We start from the raw sequence: 23329 nt of genomic DNA on the forward strand, positions 1-23329 counted from the left end.
ATATCATTGATCAAGGATTCACTAGGGTGAGAAGGGGGGGGGGGATAAGAGAGGGGCTCAAGTAGAAAGAAAATGTTTTAGAAATGTTGGTGGCAACATATGTACAAGTGTGTCTAATACAGCTGAATGATGGATTGTTATAAGATATGTAAGAGCCCCCAATAAAAGGATTAATAAAAAATAAAAATAATACGGTACCAGCAAAGGAAACAGACAAACCAATAACTCTATACTTTTGACTTTTTTTCTCTCCTTCATTTTACTTAAATATTCATTAGGAAAAATGACAATAGTGCTTCCTTACTTTATCAGCAAAATGTTGGATGATGAAAGCTTTATTTGAGAGGCGGGGTTTTTCAAAGAGAGCACACTTGTTCAAATGTGTGTTGTACAATTTCTGGGCCCAAGTGTCATCTGAACCTTTCGGCATCTACACACAGGGGGGAAAAGAAAGATGAGAGAAAACAAGGCAAACGTTGCTAAGAGATTTATTTATTTACTTACCTGCTTGCTTATTTGTTTATATTTATGTATCAGCTTCCAAGAGACCATGTTCTGGCTTTATCTAACAGGTTTTATATTCAGTTGTATATTCATTTCTCCCTTAGGGCTCAAAAATCAGTTACTAATAAGAGCTTGCTTGAAACCTTTCCTCTGCCACTGAACTCATTCTGACTCTGAGAGACTGCACAAGATTCCTCACGGGAGCATGTAGTCCCATCTTCCTGCCGTGAAGCTGTCGGTGGGCTTGGATGACCTACCTGGTGGGGCTCTGTCTGCTTGGGTCAGGCATCATCAAATAAGCATGTGATGTGATTTCAGGATAACACTAACGCAAGCAAGCCCTCAGGCATTAAAAATGAAATACCATAGTTATTGCGTATTTTTAATTTGCTAAAACATACCATTTGCACATACTGAAATATTTAAACAATGCAGAAAGAAACAAAATGGAGAGTAACTCCCTGTAGTCAGTTCTCCTAACTTGATGATCAGTTCCTATTTTAAAAGCTTGTTTCATGAATGGGATCATCGTTCTATAAATTCCTCCTATTTTCTCTTTCTTCTCCTTAATCATGGAATTCTCTTGTTTATGGACACGAGGCTGTTCCTGGTTTCTATTGCTATGGCGAATGCAACAGTGACTTCTGATGTCCACGCACGTTCTATACTTTTCAAAGCAGATACCCAAGGTGGTGCTGGGTTTTTGTATCTACGACTTTGATAAACACTGCCAAAGTACCTCTAAAGCAGGTCGTTCTTCACCGAGAGCCTAAGTGTAATTAAGCATGATCAAAAGTTAAACTATGCCAACCTGATAGCTAAAATTTAAATCTAAGCTTTGCCAGCCTGACACCACATTTTCCAGCTTGCTTTGTATTTATTTTATTGTCTTGAATGAGAGTGAAACATCTTTCCATTACATGCACGGTTAATGTGGTAGGATATCTGGATGCTTAGGAGAACAACCTCTGGTAAGCTTTACTTTATGCTCAACAGAAAGGAAGGGAAGCGACAGGTTATTTGCCCAAGACCGTCCCGTTAGGCAGAGGTCAAGCTGGCGATCCACAATTTCTGCCAACACCCTGCACCTTCATCAAATGCTAAAGTTGGAACTCCAGGCCGACCTTGTAGAGCAGAAATAAAGAACTAACCCGCCAATTTTAAAAGCATAGCTATTTAGTGCTACTATTCAAAATCTCTTGCCAAATGTCCTGCATTTCTTTAAATATATCCTATTGCTGAACAACAAACATATTAACGAGAAGAACGCCGACAACAAATGTGATGCTTTCTCTTTTTAAAGCCTCAAAAGTACTAACATCGGTAATAGTTGTATCCTACGCAGATTTTTCACAAAACTTAGAATCCTCCACAAGGGAAAGAAAAACCCTTCTAATTTCATTTGTAATTAGAATCCTTGAGGTCTAGGGACCCTTCAGAACGCACGTTAGTGTGGTCCCTCTTATTGCCACAGAGGAACGCCATGGTTCATTAACGAATCCCTGCTTAAACCCACGCATCTTCTGCCCTTGACTGGTGTAATGTGGTAGGCTAAGCATGCCAGGACACCGTGCTTACCTTGCATTCCTCGTCTAGCAAATCCAGAATGCCCAGTTTAGATTCAATAAGATTTATACAAGGCTGATTATCATAAAAATCTATGAGTGTCCATGGGATCTGTTCCTTCATATACTCCTCTTGTTCCAATTTGAAGACATGCTAAAGAGATAAAGAAAACATCAAGCATTCTGGATCATTAACATTTTTTTAAAATGCTAGTCAAGAAACAACATTTATGTACAGCACGCTGAGGGGACACCAACAAAATCTGAGATACTCCATGCCTTCCACCAACAACAATCCTGTGAGAGAAATGTGACTGATGCAGAACCAACACAAGTAGACAAATAAAGAGCCTTACTTGGTCACCATTTACTTGGTGAACAAGTAAATCTAGTAGGTGAATGATTTAAATAGCTGATAAATGAAGCAGATCTTTCGGATTATTTGATATGTATATCCCCAACGATGTACTGTGCACGTAAACAATCTTGAACTATCACACAGCGACTGACGGTAATAAAATCTTAGCTGATGTCCTCCAGGCCCACAGAACTATGCTGTGCCGCACGCTCTGCCCAACAGAGTCATTCTCTTAAGAGACTGTGGTACTGAAGTCCAAGTGTCTCAGAATTCCATGGGGGTCTATCATTTCTCCATGCCTTGGTTATTCTCCAGGAGTCCTGATGGTGTAATGGGTTACATGTTGGCTTACAAACCGGGAGGTCAACAGTTTGAAACCACCAGCTGCTCCATGGGAGAAAGATGAGGCTTTCCTTTCCTTTAAAAACCAGTTACAGTCTAGAAATCCACAGGCCCATTTAAGTCTGCCCATGAGTCAGAATTGACTCGACGGCAGTGAGTTTTGTTTGCCTGGTTTGTGTTTGGTTATTCTCCAATTCGCGGGATTCCGCAGGTAGCTGCCACCGCCATCAATCCATCACTCTTTCTGCTAAGGCCTTCAACCACCCTCATCACAATGGCATCACCCTGCACCACTCATTTCTGCAAAATAACGCCCACTACATGCCTGGCCACACGGACCTGGGCAGGAATCGGCCAGCTCCTAGGCATAGCATGGCAAGCCACCAATATGCGGACAAAGACCAGGAGGAGAGCCATGAGAACACACCACCTAAGTCCTGGCAATAGGTAATGAAGACGTGGTCGGAAAGGAAGGAGTCTGTGAGGCAAGTTCAGAAGATGAAGAGCGCTAAGCCGGTCCAGGCGGGGAAAGGCTGCCCCCAGCTGCCCTGGGCAGCGCTGCCGACATCGCCCTCGCAGTATGGGCGGACCCCAGGCCCTCGTTTGTGGTGTTTGCAGTCTGACAGCTGCAATAAGCCTTAGTCAAAAGGCGCTCATGCACACGAATATCTATGTCCTGCTAATTAGAAAGCGCATTTCTTCTGTTCTCGGCCTGACGACGAAGGCGACGGGGGCACGGTGTGTCAGCAGGATGCTCTCACTGGTGGTACCACCATCATTTTACATTTCATTAATTTAGATGTGGCCGCCGCATTCACAAGAGAAGCTCTGCTCCAGATTTTAAATAGAACTGGCTTCTCAGCCACATCTCTATGTATAGCTTCTGTGGGGCATGGGCAGGGGGGAAGGTGGAGAACGTACAAAAATGTTAATGTTCAAATACCACAGAGTGACTATGAACATGTGGTTCAATACAGCCAGGGGCCCTGGGTCCATACCAAACATGCCCACCACAGTGCTTATTACACCCGCTGCCCCACCGCCAGCCCTGGCTGAGGGTCCAGCCCTACGCAGGCATTTCTTTACTTTGAGACCCATGTTCCCGGTTACGGCTAACAAAGCCAAATGTGGGTTGTGGTGGGGTGAAATTTCTGAATCTGGCTCTTCTCGCCACGTCTGTCACTCCCCCCCGCCCCCCCGGGGACTAGACAGGACTATGCAAACAGGGCTTATGCCACGTTAACAGGGGATCGGTCCGTTTTTGTCACCACTGCCCTGGCTAGGAAGACGAGCCATCTTCGGAGCAGTGGAGAAGACAGAGACCTGAGGACCTTGGGAGAACACGTTCAAGTTCTCTGTCTGAGACCAGACGCATCGCAGACTGGGGCACAGAGACGCCAAGGACGATGGACAAGTGGACGCTCTCTTGGCCCATGGAGGCCAAGGTCAGGGGGTCACAGACAAAGAACTGGAGAGAGACTTGACCACCATGTGGCTGCAAGGCTGAGAACCAGAGGGAGATGTGGCAGCTGGCTGAGCAGAGCATTGACTGTATCCTCACTGTTCGCTGATGCTGACTTGCGGTAACCTATTCACTTCCCTAATAAGCCCCCTGATAATTGCAAGTACTGTCTATGAATTCTGTGTGGCCACTGCAGTGGATTGTGGGGCCCAGCATCGTGTACAGGGGCTTGGGAGGAATGGCGGGCGTTAGAAGGGGGAAGGGAGGTGGGCCATGGAGACCCGTCAGACTGCTGGTCTATGGCAGTCGGGAAGCGAGAGGAGTTGGCTGTGTCCACTTCCATTGTCAGACTTTGCACGGGTCCCAAGGGCTCACTCCTGAACAGGACCGGGTTAATAGAGCACTTGGCTCGGGTGTCGAAGGAGAAACCAGGAGCGAGTGAGGCCTTCAGCAGTGAGATGCAGGCAGGCTACGTCAGTCGGAAGAGGAGAACCTTTTCAACCACTGCTTTGTTTGCAGGACGTTTGACGTGAATGTTTGCAGGACGTTTGACAGCAGGAACTTTGAGGACGCAGATATCTTGACGTGAGAAAACAGATACAGCGTATGGAAGGAAAGACTATGCCATCCCATGGGGTGAAAGGGAGGGAGGCAGCTGAAAGGTTTTATAACGCCAAGTAACGACCCTGTCCCACCCCCCACCTCCCCAACCCTCCCCTGTTGTCCAGAGGCAAGCGTTTTTAAAAGTCCTTAGTTATTTATTCTCTTTTTGCCCCAGGATGTCTCTTTAAACATGACTACCAGATACTTTTGGATGTATCATTTTGAACTGGATTTCCTGCTAAGGTAAACAAACAAAAACAAAACCTCGTTTCCATCAATTGAGCCTGACTCCTAGTGACCCCACAGGGCGGGGCAGACCTGCCCTCCTGAGTTTCTGAAGCTCTCTCTGTTGAAGCACATCTTTCTCCCAGAGTGACGGGGTTTGAACTGCTGACCGTGGGGTTAGCGGCCCCACACGTAACCCACTACACCACCAGGACTTTATCCTGCTAAGGTAGATGAAGTTACACTTACACATACCACCTACCTCTCCACTGTACCTCACTGTCCTCGATATTGATCATTTTAGATGCTACTGGGTTGCTTATAACTTTTGCAACTTAAGTGCTTTAGACTTACCATATATTTTTTTAATTAAAGTTATTTTTTCTTTTAAAAATCATTTTATTGGGGGCTCATAAAATTCTTATCACTATCCATACATACATCCATTGTGTCAAACACAATTGTACATTTGTTGCCCTCATCATTCTCAAAACATTTGCTTTCTACTTGAGCCCTTGGTATCAGCTCATTTCCCTGCCCATGAACCCTTGATAATTTATAAATGATTATTATTTTGTCATGTCTTACACTGTCCGATGTCTCCCTTCACCCACTTTTCTGCTGTTCGTCCCCCAGAGAGGGGGTTCTATGTAGATCCTAGTGATCGGTTCCCTCTTTCTTCCACTATAGACCAAACCACTTGCTCCTGTCTTGTAAGACAAGGATATCAAGAGTTCTTCTCCTGCCTTTAGCTCACTTCCACCAACCCTCAAATTCCTACGGGCACTTCATAGGATGGCGAACTGGTGGTTCAAACCCACAAGCTGCTCTGAGGGGAAAGATGGGACTGTCTGCTCCCCTAAAGATTTCAGCACAGGAACCCAAAAGAGGGTGCTATGAGTCAGAATTGATTCGATGATGGTGGTTTGTTTGTCTTTTCTTCCATCAAACAAATAACACCTCTAGTTTGTGATTAGAACCGTGTTGGCATGAACCATCAACATATCCCAGCTCATTTCGTCCACACAGTCATATGTAATAGCTATTATTACCCCCATTGCACAGACACGGAAGTTGATTAAGTTGCCCAAGGTCCCCCGGGGAATTCTGTGCACAGCGGGGCTCCGACCCAGGAAGCTCGAGGCTGGGATGTGAGCTCTTCATTAGTATGCCCTGCTGTCCCTCATTTGTAAGTATCGCCACAGCTTCCAACACCACAGTCCTCCTCACTGATGCCTGGTCATACTGTCTTACAAGAGAATTAAATCACAGGCACTCAATAAATATCCCCCTTACCACAGGCTCAGCAAATGTCTCAGTCCATGTCTGAAAATAGAATGATGTGAAATTCTGATTATCGGTTCTAATCAAGCAAGTGAGCTTTGAGAAAGTGGTCACTATGTATATAATGTGCCTGATAACTACAGAATCAAAGGGCCCTCCTGGGTTCAAAGCTTCCTGATCCCTTTGCTGTTACCGAACATGTTTCCTGTGCCCTTGACTTCATTTACGCGAATCAAACTCTCATTATTCTCAGTGAGCAAGCTAAGATGCAACACAGTGTGTGTGTGTGTGTGTGTGTGTGTGTGTGTGTGTGTGTGTGTGTTCACCTTGATCTCTACCTGGACCCACAAAGCATCTCTTCTAGTGTTGTAACCTTTATTAAGCACCAGCTTCTCCACAGTTGATCTGTCCTAATCCCCAGCTACTAACCAATCTTCAAGATGTCATTTCGGAAACCAAGCTTTACACACAGACGAACAATCCAGGAGGAGAATCTATAGCACAATGGTATTCAAGGAAGAAAATTCTTACCATATTGAATTGTTGCTGTAGCTTTTCATTTGCATAATTTATACAAAACTGTTCAAAACTATTTATCTCAAATGTCTCAAATCTGTAAATCCAAAAATATGAGGAGAGAAAAAGCAAAGAGTCATTTTTCTAAAAAAAATATTGAAAGTGTACATAGTAGGAGGAGAGAAATGGGAAATTCAACCACATGGTGAAGCTTCCTTTCAACCTCACTGAAGACGAAGGTTTATGATTCAGACACGGAGTCTATCTCTAACAGCTGGATACCAGCCGAGCTACAGGGAGGAGAGGCTTGTTTAAAGGCTCCGGTATACACAGGCGTTCAGCACTAAGGATTTCTGAAGGCTCACTCGTCCCCAAGTAGGGAACAATCAGAATTTTAATAAGAGCATTGCACTTGTCAAACTGTACATTCGTAGTTGTACACATGCACAACTTCGAAGTGCGAAGAGGCCTCGTTGGCTTTTTTTTCAATGTCAAATAAAAAAAAATGAAGCATCAGACATCAAATAAACACAAATGCACAGAGTGTGTTTTCAAAGTTAGCATACTCGGGAAAGCCACGTAGCCAATAGAATTAGAAGTTTACTTGTTCAGTCATACTTTACCCCATGAATCTGAAGACTCATCTATAGATCCATTTGTGAAATTAGTTCTGTGCTCTAGGTAAAGTATATAAATAAATATATATATATATATATATATATACATACACAATTACATGAGGGTAAGGCAAAAAGTATTGCTATAAAATAACGGAAACCTTTGTTCAACAAGAATATCAACACATGCAGTTATTGATTGTTGACATGTCCTTCCTCTAGAAGCACCCATTTCTAGAGGCAGTGTCTGCATCCCTCCTGCCCTCCTCTGAAGAATTCTGCATTCCTCAACCTGTGCTGCATCAAAACAGCGTTGGCACGCCCGAGGAACTCGACTGATGTTCCCTTTCAATGTTCTCTGAGTTTGGAGAACAAAAAGAAGCCCAAGGGGCAAGGTTGGGGCCGTAGGGTGTATGAGATAGGGAGGGCAGTGGGGGGGATTCCTTAGGCAAATTTCCAAAACTTTTCCCCCACCAATTCAGTTTTCTTACAATTTGTCCTACTAAGTCCCAGGGATCATCCTGTGTCCTTGATGAAAATCTACTGAGAGGGTCCCTGTGGAGTCCCCTGCAAAATGGCTGCCACAACCTTCTGGTCCCAGCAGATCCTCTCAGAAGCCAGTTTTGCTTGAACCTCATTTTGCAGGCACCCCCACAAGCAAGACAAGTGTACTACCAAAAGAGCTGCCTACAGCGGCGCAGTGACCACAGTGAGCTCACGCTTGGTGCATGCATGAACCGAGACCCCAGCAGCAATACTTGACTCATCCCCCATCGAGGCTTGAATTGTCCTAGGCAGAATTTTCCTTCTTACCAGCAGGAGAAAGAATCCAATTTCCACTTAGAGAAAACCTCTAGCAACAAGCACGAGCCAAATATGCTTACCCATAAATGTCCAGCACACCAATGAAAGAATGCTGCTTGACGGTAGAATGGAGGGCCTGATTGACATGATCGACAATCCAGTTAAAGAGCTTGGCGTAGATGTGCTTGGCCAGAGCATCGCGGGCATTTGTGGCCTGCAGCTTGGAGATGGGCTTGATGTACGTCTCTGCGGCAGTGGCCAGCTTCCGGTGGCAGAGCCAGTGACCCATCTCCTCGTAGTCCACACCCATGAGCTCACAGAAGATGATGAGAGGCTCATGCTTGGGCTGCCGGAAGAGAACGGGGCATTTCCTATGACAAGGTCAATCAAGTACGGGTTTCCTGGAAAATGCTAAAAAGAGGTCACAGACGCAGCAATTTCCTTATTCTAAGAAACACCAGGAACCCCTGAAGCCGAGCAACGATCACAATCACAGCCACGCATCAAACCAGCCTCTAGACGGCACTTTGCCATCTTGTCTCAGGCTCATCTCGAACATTAAATCTTCTTTGGGGCGCTTGAAAGCATTTCATTTGCAGCTATCTTAGGGCTTATGCAGTCAGGCAACCAGGAGACCAGTTAGCTCATCAGCCACTATTCACGGAATGACTGTGATGTGCCAGTAAACACAGACTCAATCCTGGGTTTCATACACCAGAAGACAGGAAAACACAGAACACAACTTCAAGACGGGGACCCCAATGACAGAACACCTCTGAGATACACTCTAATAGAAATAAACTAAAACAAAATAAAGACAGACGTCCGTCACGGTTTGACGGGATAATAATGTATATTATAATACTGCACATAGTGCATTTGGGCGGGGGGGGGGGGGTACTTTTGTGTTGTTCCCCTCGCCATGGCTCAGGGCAGAGGCTGAAGCAGGTTTCCCTATCTGTACAGGTTCATGTTTCCCTGAGCCTTTTTGAGGAGGGCAAATCATTTTGAAAACAACTTGTTTTCTTCCTGCAGTTCCCGCTGCCCTGGAGTTACAGTCATGGGGGAATGGTTCGTCTTCAAATGATTCTTCCCTGCCATGTGAAACGACCACAAGGGAAGACGCTGTGCTCTGGTGCCATGTGAGAGAAGGGGCTCCTCTGAAAGGCCAGCGGTCTCGCCATCCTCACTTCTGAGAGTTGGATTTTCTCTACGATCAGTTCGCTCATCCCTCTGGCAGTGGACAGTACACTTAATAGTCGTCACCAACACCACAGTTCAGACGTATCGATCCTTCGGTCTTCTTTTTTCATTGCCTGGTTTGCATATGCATACGCGGTCAGGGTCAGGCCCACCTGTGTCATCCAAGTGACCTTTTTGCTTTTTAGAACCTTCCCGAGAACCTTCGCCGCAGATATGCCTAACAGGATAGGTCATTGAACTTCTTGACTGATGATGGGTGAATGGATGTTGACTGTTGACCCAAGTAAAATGAAATAATCTCCTCTCCTAAGTAGTAACACTGTAGTGCTTACTGTTACAGAAACACAGTTAATCATGTAAAAGCCACAGAACAACAAGGATTAAGGCACTAGACTGAAGTGCTATAGGTTGTATGTCTTCTTCCTTCTCAACACCTCACAAAGGAAAATCATGTATTCAAATTGTCGGAAAGGTTGGGAGTGGAGGAGTGTGTCTCTAATGTTAGGGATGGCTTTCCAGAAGTAGAGATTCTGACATTTGGGGGGAAGGTCACATGAGCAATGATGGGCCTGGACTGTGGAATCAATGAGCTCCATTTAAAAAAATTTGAACAGGGATTTTCATATCAGCATTATCCACAATTGCCAATGTGTCAAATCACCCCAATGTCCATCAACTGATGAGTGGATAAACAGAATGCAGTATGGGCAGACAATGGGATAATAGTCAGCCATGAAAAGGAATGTTGTGTTTATAAATGATGTAACATGAATGAAACGTGAAGACATTATGCTAGGTGAGGTATGTTGGTCACAAGAGACTGCACATTTAAAAAGTTCCTTTCTATGAGTTGTCCAGCACAGGCAAATGTACAGAGACTGAAAATAGACCAGTGGTTGCTTCGGGCTGCAATGAGGAAGTGGGGGTGCGAGGGTGCTAACTAAAGGCTGCAGAGCTCCCTTTGAAGGAGATAAAAAGGTCCTAAAGTTGGCCACGGTGGCAGATGCCATATCTGGGGATATATTGGGAGCCAGTAGACAGCACACTAAAAGTGGGCAAAAGGGGTGGCATGTGAACTCTCAGTGAGCGGGTAAAGGAAAAAAGGTCAGGCTAGGGTATTTCCTCAGAAGAAATCGGTGCTTAAGTCCAGATCACCATTCTGTCCTTAAAAATGAAAAGGCATTAGGAAAAGAGATTGGTTGGGGGTGAGGGCAGGGAGATCATGCATCCAAAGTTGGGATTTATGGCTCAGGAAAATGGAGCATCAACTATTCATAAAACTCAAACATTCTGCTAACCAAGTTTCCTGCCCATTTAGCTCTTATCCCTTTGCCTAGCAAATCACTTATTGTATAAGGTTGCTCTCTAAATCATAAACTCATTTATCTTATAATCCATCTCAAAATTACTATATTCAGAAAAGGTAGGGAATAGATTTGCTCCTTGTAAGAGCAGGAGCGTCTTTGTTTCATTTTTACACAAAGGGGAATGGATCCACAGGAAAGGAGAGAATCGAGACGGATTTAATCCACAGCACGGGAGACAACTCAAGAAACTATCTTGAGTTAAAGTCCGAGGAATATGAAATTAAGCAGTATCACTTAATCTTCAAGGACCTCATAGCTAGTGTGGAGAGGGAAGCAAGCGACACCTGTAGTGAACAATGCAGTACGTGCTGAGATCAAGGTAAACAGAAGGGGAGCAGCTACCTGGAAGACGCTATCTCAGTAGCACACCACACCCCTATGGCAGAAGGTGAATCAGAGCTGATCAGGGGAGAAGAAGCATTAACCTACATCATCAGGGAGAGTCTGAGCCAAGCAGGAGACTGAGGCCGCGCGGTGTGTAGACGGCTGGAGTATGGAGTGTGAGAAGCAGAGGGAGAGAAAATGGACAAGAAGCGAGGTGTCCTCAAGGAGGTAAGTAAGGTCAGAGCACGAACCTTCCTAACACTAACTTCCTGGCCATTTACACCCTAGTCACTAATCATTAGGTAGCGAGAGAAAGATGGTATAGAGGTCCACTTACCACATTGAATATATCAGTTCCTCGCCCACTGCCCTCCCTAGCTTTCCCCAGCAGTAATCAATGAAGGTTGATTTCTTCCATCATTTTAAAATATTGCATTTATGAACAGTTTCTTCAATAATTTTAAAACCGTATCATACTACACATCCAAATTTACCAAATTTTGGTACTTGTGTCATGGGTCAAGTAGACCTTTTGCTCAAGACCAAAGTTGGGGGGCACTGGCCTATGAGCTGTATAAAGCCTGTGTATTTGTGGTAACCACCTAATCTGGTGTCAATTTAAGGATTAAGAGTGTAGGGGTGGAGTCTAGGCTGTCAATCTGGAGACAGCCAATGAGACTTCTGTGTGGGTGTGGCCTTCCCCTGAGAATTCTGGGAGATCTGGTACTTCCTCCTTGGAGGCGGAAGACACCTCTCTCTGCTACTTCATGGGAGACATTGCAGAAGACAAGCCACATGGACGCAACCAGACCTCTGAAGCCACAGAGAGACCCCTGCCAGCACTGAGATGCTTACAATGCCACTGGACCCAAAGACTTTCTACCCACTGGCCTGTGATCTTCTGCATTCGGCATCATTGCATGTGTAGCGTGAGTTTGAAGAGGACTTTATAGATTGATATTGGACACATGGGCTAATATTGGACTTATGGACTTGATCTGGACTGTAATGGGATGTTTTCTCCATGTCATCCTTGTATAGAAACCTCTTTCTTAAGCACATATGTATGTGTGTTTATGGATTTGTTTCTCTAGTCTACCCAGACTGACACAGTGTTCTATTCCACACCTCCCCAAAGAGCAGCAGTTCTGGCCATTCCATTAGTGGGGAGATAACTGAATGTTTAACCAGCTACAGCAAGCTTACTTTTTAAGTGGGAAATTTTGTATGACCCTCGAATGATGGAAGAAACAGCCAAATAATAGCCCTTGGCAGGAAAAGGGCCATTCTCTAGACACACGGATCCACCCACCGTGTGCAACGTTTCCCACCTCTCTGACAGAAAGAGATGTGCCCAAGGCCACACACGTGCATAGCAACACAACCACTGTGCCCCAGATGTTCAACTCCATGTGGCTTCACTCACACTGCCATGTTCCCCTTTAGAGACTAGAGCTCTCTGGTGACCATCACCCAGGCTATACATCTTTGCTTCCATGCAAAAAAAGCAAAATATAAGTCAACTGCCACCCCACGAAGGTTGTCTGGAACGTACAGGTATTGCGCAGCTGTCTGAATCTCGAGACGTAAATCCAACATTGCCCAAGTGAAGGATGCTAGCGAGTATGCGGAAAATCCCCATCTGGGAAGACTCGCTGATTCCTAAAACGAGAGAGCAAACGAGCAAGCGGTTAACTTCAAAAGAGGAAGTAAGCTATCATGGCCGACAGGCCCAGTCTGTTGTTAACCTTGAACGTGGTCAGATGTTGTGCCTATTAAGGGTCATAGTTAACAACACGTCCATCCTTTTTGACATGAACGCACGCGGCGGTTTAACATCACGACTGAGGGGACACGGGCTACAGGGTTTGGTGCCTGCCTCTGCTACCCACCTGCCGTCTTACATTTTCCTAGGTTTCCATTTTATCACCTGGAAATGGGAATAATAGTAAGTGACTAAGTTACAGGGTAAGGAGCCCCAGTGGTGTCGTGGTGCGGTGTGGGGCTGCAATCCGCATGGTAGGCAGTTCGAAACCACCAATAGCTCCTTGGGAGCAAGGCTGGTGGTTCGACTTCCTTAGACAGTGACAGTCTCAGAAACCCACAGCAGTTGCTACGAGTCAGCAGTAACTCAACGGCAGTGTTTGTTTTTTTGTTTGTTTTTTTATCTTACAGGATTATTGTGATGATTAAATTAGCATACTTGGTGCATATGGTAAGTACTAAAAATGACCAATATCATTCTCATGCACTGGAGTTAGTAATTTATTAATATCATTATCATTTCTATTTATTTCTACTCCAACTTACAACCCAATTGGACCGTTTCAAGTCAGATAACTTCTAACTAGAAATGCAAAAGACCAAACTCACTGCCATCCAGTTGATTCTGGCTCAGAGAGACCCTACCGGACAGAGCAGAACTGCCCCTATGGATTTCTGAGACTCTTAACAGGTGGTAGAAAGTCTTATCTTTCTCTCTCTCTCTCTCTCTTCTAACTATAGATTATGAATAAATCAAGTATGTCTCAGGATTAGAAGTGTTCACACTGCTGGTGTACTTCGTTTGAAAAAGGATTTTGTTTCAGAAGTTAAGCAGTACTTTTTCAAACTTGAATGAGCATGTGACTCACCAATGGCCCTTGTTACAAAGCAGGCTCTGATTCAGGCGGTCTGGGGAAGGGCTGCATTTCTAACAAGCTCCCTAGAGGTCTGCACCCAGCCCCGATGAGCCAAGTGAAGAGGTCTGCACCCCGCCCCGATGAGCCAAGTGAAGCACATACTTGCAGTTAACCTGACTCATGCGTGGCACTCCTCAAAGGACCAGCGCACTTCGATCTTTGCGGTACTTGAACTCAGATTTTATGAAAATCAGTTCACTTCTAAAAGATGCCACTTAGGTTCTAGAGACTAATTTAGTAAACTTGTAAAGTTAACGTTTTTTAAGTCCCCAAAATAAGATGAGTGATATCTGAGCAGGGGCAAAAGTGTTACAATAAACCGTATGTGCTGCAGCTCAGCAGCGTTTCTCAGGCTCCCTCTTTACACACATACACACACACGCGCACGCTGTCGAGACAGTCTGGACTCATAGGCACCCGTGTACCCCAGAGGACAGCTGTCCCAGGATACACTCGCATGAGGAAACAACTCAAAAGCACAGAAACAAAATCAGACCTTGACTGACCCATTTTTATTTAGACCCAGACTTTGGATTGTGTAAAAAGGCAAGCACAGGATTATCTTTCACGCTATCTTTCCCACTGCCTCGTTAAATAATAAAAGTCCGCTTGTATACTTCACACCTACCACAAACCCAGCCATTTTAAATCCCTGGTTTCTACTACATCCCTTACCCACAACCTAAGTTTAGAACAGTTTCGTCACTCCCAAAAGAACCCTCCTGCCACTTGCAACCCGAAAGTGTCTTTTTAAGAAAGGTCAACTTCCCCAGAAGCCCTCACTGGCTAACACCAAACCAGCCGATGTGCTCCCAGATCGAGAAGGGCTGAAATTACCTAGCAAAGTGCAGGCCTGCCTGGTGTGGGCCATCTCCTTGGCATCGTCAATTCCTTCGATCACAGGGCTGCCTCCTTGCTTCGTGTAATGAAAATAATTCGCGTTTCCTGCAATTAAGGGAAAGAAAAGTTCCGCCATCCGTGAAAGAGCCTCATCATTTACCCCTGGGTCCACTCCGACAGAGAGGCCAGGAGAGCACAGGGCAGCTGCCGGGCTGCAGGCAGACTGCCTGTGATTTCAGCCATGAAATGCCTTTTAATATAAATTCCAGATCAATCAATTAAGCCATACATGTCCTGAATTGATTAGATGAGCGGCCCTTTCCCAAAGGCTTTACTTCATTCTGGGCGTCAGGAGACTCGCCCCAAACGCTTCACTGCACTCCTCAGGAACCTGATAGAGTTCCATCAGATGAAGTCCTGTGAATGGTTCTTCTTCAACTATGGAAAACTCCAAGTGCATATGAACGGAGTGGGGCTGGTGTGCTAATTAATCCCCTGCGCACCCATCACCCGTCTTAAACAAGTACCAACTCAAACCCAGTCTTGTTCATCCTGGCTCCTCCCATATCGCCCTGGGCTGTGTTGTCGCCAACTGCAGGCTTATCATTTCATCCTGAGCCGCTTCAGTATGAGACCAGAGCCTTTTTAACCAGTACGTTTATGAATGCGGAAGTTAACAGCCAACAACACCAGCACCAGAGCCATACCTAAGCGCAGCGTTTTGAATTCAGGTAACTTCGCCGAGGCACAGAGCTGATAGAAGATATGGTAGTTTCTCTCCTCTTCTGCCTTTGAAATGAGAACAGAATTTTCCATTACAGCAGCTTACTCTGAAACTCAGAAAAGGAAAATTTAACATTTCATCATCTCGGTTAGTGAAATAAATTGTTCCGGTCTAACTGTCCAAGGTTTATTATTAAACCTTATGATTCATATGTACACACATACACACACACATCTATATAAGCCCTGTTGGCATAGTGGGTTATGAATTGGGCTGCCAACCACAGGGTCAATCGTTCGAATCCACCAAGGGGAAAAGTTGCAACCCTCTGCTCCTATTAAAGGGGCTACAATCTCAGACACCCGATGGGGAAGTTCTACTCTATCTTATGGGGTTACCATGAGTTGGAATGGACCCACTGGCAGTGGGTTGAGGCTGAGCCATCAGTGTGCATGAATATGTGTTGTTCACATTCGATATAAAATGTTTGATAGTAATTCTCTGTGAACTTGGAATATATATGCCCACAGGCAAGAGAGACCAGTGTTTGGAGGCTGTCAGACCATCTTGTGACGTGCAATGCTATTTTCTACAAGGGCCTCTTAACGTATGGTTTCCCTAACACTTTGACTGAAAAGCATCCTTCCATCTTTGCCATATTTTACTGTGGGCCCTCGGCTGGTGAGGTTTGTAAGAAATCTACAACTATCCCCTAAGTCATTTGCATTTATATATTATAAAATCAATGATAATCTTTTAGAAAAAGAGACGTTACAGAAAATTTTAAGATTATTTTTTAATATTTCCCGATGGTCTTTCTCCATGTATGTACTTAAAAAAAATAGATCATTCTGACAATATAGTCACATAAAATCAAATCCTCATGTTCTAAAATTCCATAGTGGTTACATAGTTCTAATAAAACCATTGAATCAAATAAAGAAATAAAGCCGTTGCACCCTCACAGGGGGCTGTTACTTGGTAAAGAAACTCTTGTCTCAGGGGCAGAAGCCACTGAACAACTTGCCGTGTGATCACAAGACTACGGAGGCAAGAGGTCAGGTGGCTCAACACACTGAAAGTTTTCTGGGAAAGCAGAGGCCTCGGCGGGAATGCTCTGCTCTCGTGGACCGAGCGGGCAGGATGACATATGCTTTTTCTAGTTTCCATGGGATACAGCCCCGGAGAGCTGGTAAACAGTAAGAATTGCTTCAGAGTTTCTAGACAAAGCATGCAGGTTTAGGCCTCCGTTCCTGTGAAGGAGGACTCATCAGGAGGGAGATGAGGCTTTCTGCTCCTGGAAAGATGTAGTCTCAGAACCCACCGGGGCAGTGGTTCTCTTCTGCCCTGTACGATCGCTAGGAATCAGAATCAACTCAGTGGCAACGAGTTTGGTTTGGGCTTAGCTTATTGTCACTTTGTTAACCCTCCTTCCTACTCATTTAACCTTTAATCATTTATCTACCAGTCCAACAGACGGTCTTAATCTTCTCTTACTTGCCTATGTTTCACTCATCTTTTCTCCTGGCTCCTAATCTATATATCTATCTATCTATATAAATATACCTAGGCAAGTTTGCATTTGTGGGTCGTAACACTGCTCTGTGTGTAACTAGGTATTAGCACAGAGAGGAAGAATAGCTATTGTCTTACTATGTAAATCAAGCATTACCGTATATACTCATGTGTAAGCTGAGTTTTTCAGCACAAAAAAATGTGCTGGAAAATGGGTTCGGCTTACACACGGGTCAGTGGTACCCAGCGAGGTGTTCCACCTCACTGGGGACCCTCCTCCCCACCCCCCAGGTAATGGGACAAGCGCCTGTTATCTTGTGGGTGATTGCCATTTCTCCGCTGTTCATTCAAAGCCTGTTGACACTGCGGGGCTTTGAATGTTTGTTTACTCACATCTAACCAATCAGAGCCGTCCTATGACCTGTATCTTTGAATCAGCCTTTTAAAGACCGTGTGTGAAGGATGTGGCATGAATGGATGTCATCTGGTCAAGCTCGACTAACAAAAGGAGGAAATCTCATGAAGCCTGACATAGAGTTAATAGCAAAGTAGGTTCGAGCTGCATGGGAAGACATTCCAGAAGACATGGTGCGACGTGCCTTCCAGAAATGTAGTATTAGTAATGCTATGGGTGGCAGTGAAGACTGTGCTTTGTATGAAAATGACAGCAGTGATGGTGATGACGGCGATCTCAGTGAGGACAGCATCTATGATGACCTCACACCAGCTGAAGCTCTGCATTGGGATACGGATGATGATGAGGAATCCAGTTTTGAAGGATTTTAACTCTTTACATTTTAGCTTGGTTGCTGATTGAGCTCAGGGAATAGTACTCTTAAGGTATCATTGTTGATACCTTATTGTTTTTGTTGAACCTACTTTCCACTTACTGTGCTGGTTTACTAATGTTAAAGGACTTATCCTTTTATTTATGTTTTTATTTAAAATAAATATTTAAATACATTACCCCACTGATGTCTCAATTTTGAGTAATTTTATTTTCATTTGTTTTGATTATTGAAACTCACCAATAGCTTCTGCATTTTCCACCCTAGGTTTATACTCGAGTCAATCAGTTTTTCTGGTTTCCCGGGTAATAATTAGGTACCTTGGCGTATACTTGGGTTGGCTTATATTCGAGTATATACGGTATACTTCAAGTGATGACTGCAAATCAGACACATCTTTAAAGTCAGAGCACCCAAAGGCCTAGACTGTTTTAAATGCATATTTAGAGGTGTGAAAATGCCAGAGCAGCTACCGGAAACAGCTCTGGGAAGCCTCAGGGAAGAAATCAAAGGACATATCGCACTGGGCAAGTGTGGGCCCAAGACCTCTCTCTGTTAGAGCACAATGCTCTCATTTTTAGGACTGACGTGCTCCTGGCCCAAGTCGTGGTATTTTCAGTCACCTCATGTGCATGTAAAAGCGAGGCAAAAAGGGAGCCTGAGGAAGAACTGATGTCTGTGAATGACGGGGTTGGGGAGGAATATTGATTATCTACGGGCAACTAGAAGAATGAACACATCCCGCTTAGAGGAAGTCCAGCCGGAATGCTCCTTAGAAGCAAGGATGGTGGGGCTTGTATTTATAAGGAGAGACCAGTCCTTGGAAAAGGACAGCATGCTCAGTAGAGCAGAGGGTCCAAAAAAGGAGGAAGACCTTACAGGAGACGGACTGAGGCAACAATGGCCTTACATGTAGCTGTTACAGGGGGGACAGCATAAGACTGGCCCTGTTTCGCTCTGTTGTGCTGGGGCTGCGGTGACTTGGAACGGACTTGAGGCCACCTCCCAACAGCTTCTTCGGATGTATCTTGCATCGTTCAATATTTTGCCCACGGACTCTTTCAAGATTGCAACTCGAGGTTTGCCTGTTTTCTTCCTTTCTTTCCGTTTCAGACAGGCTGAGTGTGCTCTGCCCTTTTGGTTCTCCAACTCCGTCTTGGAAGAAATACAGCCAGAAGGCCCCTTTAGGGGCAAGGACACAAGACGGCGTCTCATGTACTTTAGACACGTTGTTAAGAGATGATACATCATGCTTGATACATCATGCTTGAAAAAGAGGAAAAGCTTCAAGGAGATGGACTGACCTCCTAATGTGCTGCACACATGGTGCACATACATGGGGTTTGTGAGGAAGGCCCAGAACTGTGTAGCGCTTCCTTCCGGACCACAGAGTTGGACCCCTAACAATAGCACAACAACAGCATGCCGAAGGCTGCCAGACTCCTGACACCTGTGCCACACACACGTGGGAGATGTAAGGGCAGACCCAGCTACATGTCAATGCCAGGGATGCACTCAGGCCACGGAGCAGCGGGTATCCCAGGAAGGGGCGATTGGATGAAGCCCTGACTCTCCAGCCCGAGCAGCCCTACCTTGGGAGGTTTCCAATCGTAACTCCACACTCTCTTAGTTTCCCTGTCGGTACATTCATGCTTGCCGGCCACATCTGTGATCGTAAAAACCCCCAGAGATGCACCAGAATAATGGGTTTCAAATGAGGGTATTGCTGAACAACTGGATGGTGAAGACGTTTGGTTGTTGTTTTTTTTCACAATTCTATCCAAATAATTTTATATTCTAAAAGGAGGAAAAAGGGAAAGAGGACAACAATTTTCTTTTTCTTGAACTACGTTCAAGCCATAATCCTTTGAAGATGCAGGTCGATCGATGCCTTCTTGATCGATTAGAAAATGTGGCAGACTGGGAGGTGGTAGCGGGGACAGAGGGGGAAAATGAGGAGCTGATATCAGGGGCTCAAGTAGAAGGTAAATGTTTTGAGAATGATGATGGCAACAAATGTACAAATGTGCTTGATGCAATGGATGGATGGATGGATTGTGATAAGAGTTGTACGAGCCCCCAATAAAATGATTTAAAAAAAAGAAAATGTGGTAACACAACCAAATCAAACTCAGGACCACCCAGTCGATTCTAACTCAGAGCGACCCTAGACGGGATTTCTGAGACGGAGACTCTCTGTGGATCAGCTAGCCCCACTGTTCTCCCAGAGTGGGGAGGGAGCTCAGATGCTCAGCACTGTCGCGAGCCGCCCACAGCTCCCCCACAGGGCCACCAGGCTCACGGGAAAGGTGTCACGCAAGCCTACACCAAAGGCCCCTCTTCTTAAATAACCTTGTCCTAAAGCGCCTATCGTCAAAATCACTAGATCCACATAAATACCCAGTAAGTGCTCTAATAGGGTACTCTAGTTGGATTAAAAGCATAATCATCCGTTCAAATGGGGTCTGCAGTAACATTGTCAATGGCATCTTCAAAAGTATTTGACAGCGAAATGCATATCAGCACACATGCCATCGTGTGACCGGGTAGCGCAGGGTCACGTGTGTGCACGCCCATCTTACCTGGAACACCACTCGGGACTTCTCTAGGAGGTAAGTTCTCATGTTGGCACCAATGATTCGATATCTCTTATCAAATCCAATCTCGATATACTTTCCAAAACGACTGCTGTTATCATTCCTAGTTGTTTTCGCATTTCCGATGGACTAGGGAGCAAGAGGGAAAATAGCAGGTCAGAGGTGCGATTCCGTGTCGTGGCATTTACAGAATTTGTTCAGGGAGAGAAAGGATTGAGTACACCACAACATTTTTTTAAAAAAGCCTAATTTGAGGCCATCCAGCTCAGAAGCAACAAAGCCCACAGAGAAGAAGCACACAACCTGTGTGAACACGAGGTGTTGAAGGGATCATGTAGCAGACACCAAAGAACAAAAACCATCATTGTGTGATCACCTCCCCCACATAAACGCTGAAGACGAATGTGTGCATAAGCAAGTTGGTGAAGAAGGCTGATGGTGCCCGGCTATTGAGAGATATAGCGTCTGGGGACTTAAAGGCTTGAAAGTAAACAGTGGCCATCTAGCCCAGAAGCAACAAAGCCCACATGGAAGCAGCACACCAACATGTGTGATCATGAAGGGCCGAGGGAACCAGGTTTCAAATAACAAAGGTGGGGGGGGTGGAAATCATATCACCATGAATGAGGGGAGTGCATGATGGGGACCCAATGCCCATTTGTAGACAACTGGACATCCCTTGCAGAGGGGTAGTGGGGAGGAGATGAGTCACTCAGGGTTCAGTGTAGCAATAAGGAAACTCACAACCTTCCTCTAGTTCTTAAATGCTTCCTCCCCCCAACTGTCATGGTCCCAATTCTACCTTGAAAACCTGGTTAGACTAAAGGATGCATAGCAGTACATATGGGAACGGAAACACAGGAAATCTAGGACAGATGAACCCCTCAGGATCAGTGGTGAGAGTGGAGATACCGGAGGGAAGGGTGGGTAGAAAGGAGGAACCGATCAGCAGGATCTACATATAACCTCCTTCCTGGGGGATAGGCAACGGAAAGGGGTGAAGGGAGATGCTGGGCAGTGTAAGATAAGATAAAATAATAATTTATAAATTATTAAGGGTTCATGAGGGGAGCGGGGAGGGAGGGAGAGGGAAAAAAGGGAAAATGAGCTGATTCCAGGAACCCAAGCAGAAAGCGAACTTTGAGAATGACGAGAGCAACGAATGTATAAGTGTGCTTTACACAATTGATGTGCAAAATATGGATTGTGATAAGAGTTGTATGAGCCCCAATAAAAATGATTTTTTAAAAGCATATAAGAACAGGACTAATTTGCTTCGCCACCACCCCCCACTCTACCCACCAAGTGCAGGCAGAGGCTCTGCCCACTGCACGACCACAAAGACAGTATTAGCAGCTCCTATCATACCAGCAAAGAAAGAATGGATGGGGTTAGGACCTGTCCAGACATGATCTCCTAAGAAACGTAGGCACTTCTTGGAAAGCAAACTAGTTCAGACAAATCAGCATTTTCCTGGAAATTTGGTCTGGTGTTCAGACTTTCTTTAACCAGAAGGTTCCATTCCACCATCTTACCCTAGGGAAACACGGAATGTGGCCTCTGGCCTATGCTGGTCTGGTAATTCCCAAACAGTGATTGAGGGGGGCTGCTCCAATAAGGTAACTGTAGCCTGCCAAAGGATTGGACAGTTTACTAATAGTGCAGTAAAGTATAAAACCCAGGTGGGGTGGGATTATGCAAATAAGGTATGAAACCCTAAAGGTGAGATTCCGTTTAAGAGAGAGCCAATCACAGAGTAGAGCTGGGAATGGGGTACACCCTTTGGACCCAGGCTCCCTATTCTGAGACTCTTACACCCAGGGGACAGAGCACTGCAACACCAGAGACACACAGTGGGTTGCCCAGACTACCCAGCAAGGTGGCTGCAGCAGGTCTGTTGACCCACAGAAGCGGAGAACTGAGCACCTCCAGACAAGAGGCTTGCTGGCAGAGTTGGGTGCCTCCAGGCACTTAATGAGGGAAGCTAAAGATGTTAAGTGAGGCGGGAATGGGCTGAAGGGTGAAAGGCCAGAGACAGGCCTGGCTGCAAGCACAGGTAAGTCACTGTCCTGAGTGAAAAAATGTTCCTGGAGGAGTCATTACAGACCCTGAATTCTAACCTGTCTCTTCCCCAATAAGCCCCACGGCTTGAGCATGATCGGTGAGTTCTGTGTGGCCATGACAGCAAATGTGTGACCCCAACCGAGAAGTACAGAGGGCTGTGGGAGGCAATGGTTGGGTTAGAATTGTCTGGAGGGTGAATTGATAATGGATCACCCCACCCCTGTGAGGAGGTGTCCCATTTTTACACTGGCCCAGTTGACTTATCTGTTAGCAGAGTCTTTATTACCCAGTCAGAGAAAAAGCCATTTTCAGACATCAGAGCCAGCAAAATGTGTTAAGATTTTGATAGCTGAATCTAATTTGCAAAACATCTGCTACAGAATGCAGAGGATGTAACTCTCTGCTAACATTTTTATGTAAGTATCAAAATTTAAATAACATATGCACTGCTTTTCTGACTTCAGTAGCATGCTTCCGTATATTTTTCTTTTAGGTTAGGGCAAAAAAAAAAAAAGTTAAAGTGCCATTGGAAAAGCAAATGTTCCCATAATGCATACTTTAAGTGATTCATCAAATGATTTCACAGAAGATGAACACATTTCACTTGTACAAAGCCTGTAACTATCAAGATTAGTCTGTAGAGCAAGATGTGGAACTGCTCTGGGGTGTGAAACTGATGACACAAACGTATGTGATGAAACAGTAGCAATTTAGCCATGAAGGTCAGTGCGCTCAGTGTCCTGACCAAGGAAAGAAAAATCCTTTCACTCTCTGAAAGAGGGATGGTCTTGCCCTAGTTTGTTTGTTTGAGGACCTGGTTATGTTTCAGGTTAACACTTAAGATTTTGGAGGGGGTAAAAAGAGGAGCTGATACCAAGGGGCCAATAGAAAGTAACTGTCTAGAAATGAATGATGGCAACATATGTACAGATATGCCTGATACAAC

At 45.1% G+C, this 23329-nt stretch overlaps 1 protein-coding gene across 4 annotated transcripts in view; it reads right to left on the bottom strand.

The window, feature by feature from the left end:
- MYO5A (myosin VA) overlaps nt 1-23329 on the bottom strand; it is a 200474-nt gene that overhangs the window by 78704 nt on the left and 98441 nt on the right. For all 4 annotated transcript variants that reach the window (XM_075532004.1, XM_075532003.1, XM_075532002.1 and 1 more), the window contains exons 6-13: nt 20305-20448; nt 15403-15484; nt 14693-14800; nt 12730-12836; nt 8361-8626; nt 6875-6956; nt 2083-2223; nt 305-430 (exon numbers count right to left, since the gene is read on the bottom strand). In XM_075532004.1, coding sequence (XP_075388119.1) covers nt 305-430; nt 2083-2223; nt 6875-6956; nt 8361-8626; nt 12730-12836; nt 14693-14800; nt 15403-15484; nt 20305-20448 — 1056 coding nt within the window. The remainder of the gene's footprint in view (nt 1-304; nt 431-2082; nt 2224-6874; nt 6957-8360; nt 8627-12729; nt 12837-14692; nt 14801-15402; nt 15485-20304; nt 20449-23329) is intronic.

This window comes from Tenrec ecaudatus, chromosome 14 (genome assembly GCF_050624435.1).
Source record: "Tenrec ecaudatus isolate mTenEca1 chromosome 14, mTenEca1.hap1, whole genome shotgun sequence".
NCBI classification, from domain to species: Eukaryota; Metazoa; Chordata; class Mammalia; order Afrosoricida; family Tenrecidae; genus Tenrec; species Tenrec ecaudatus.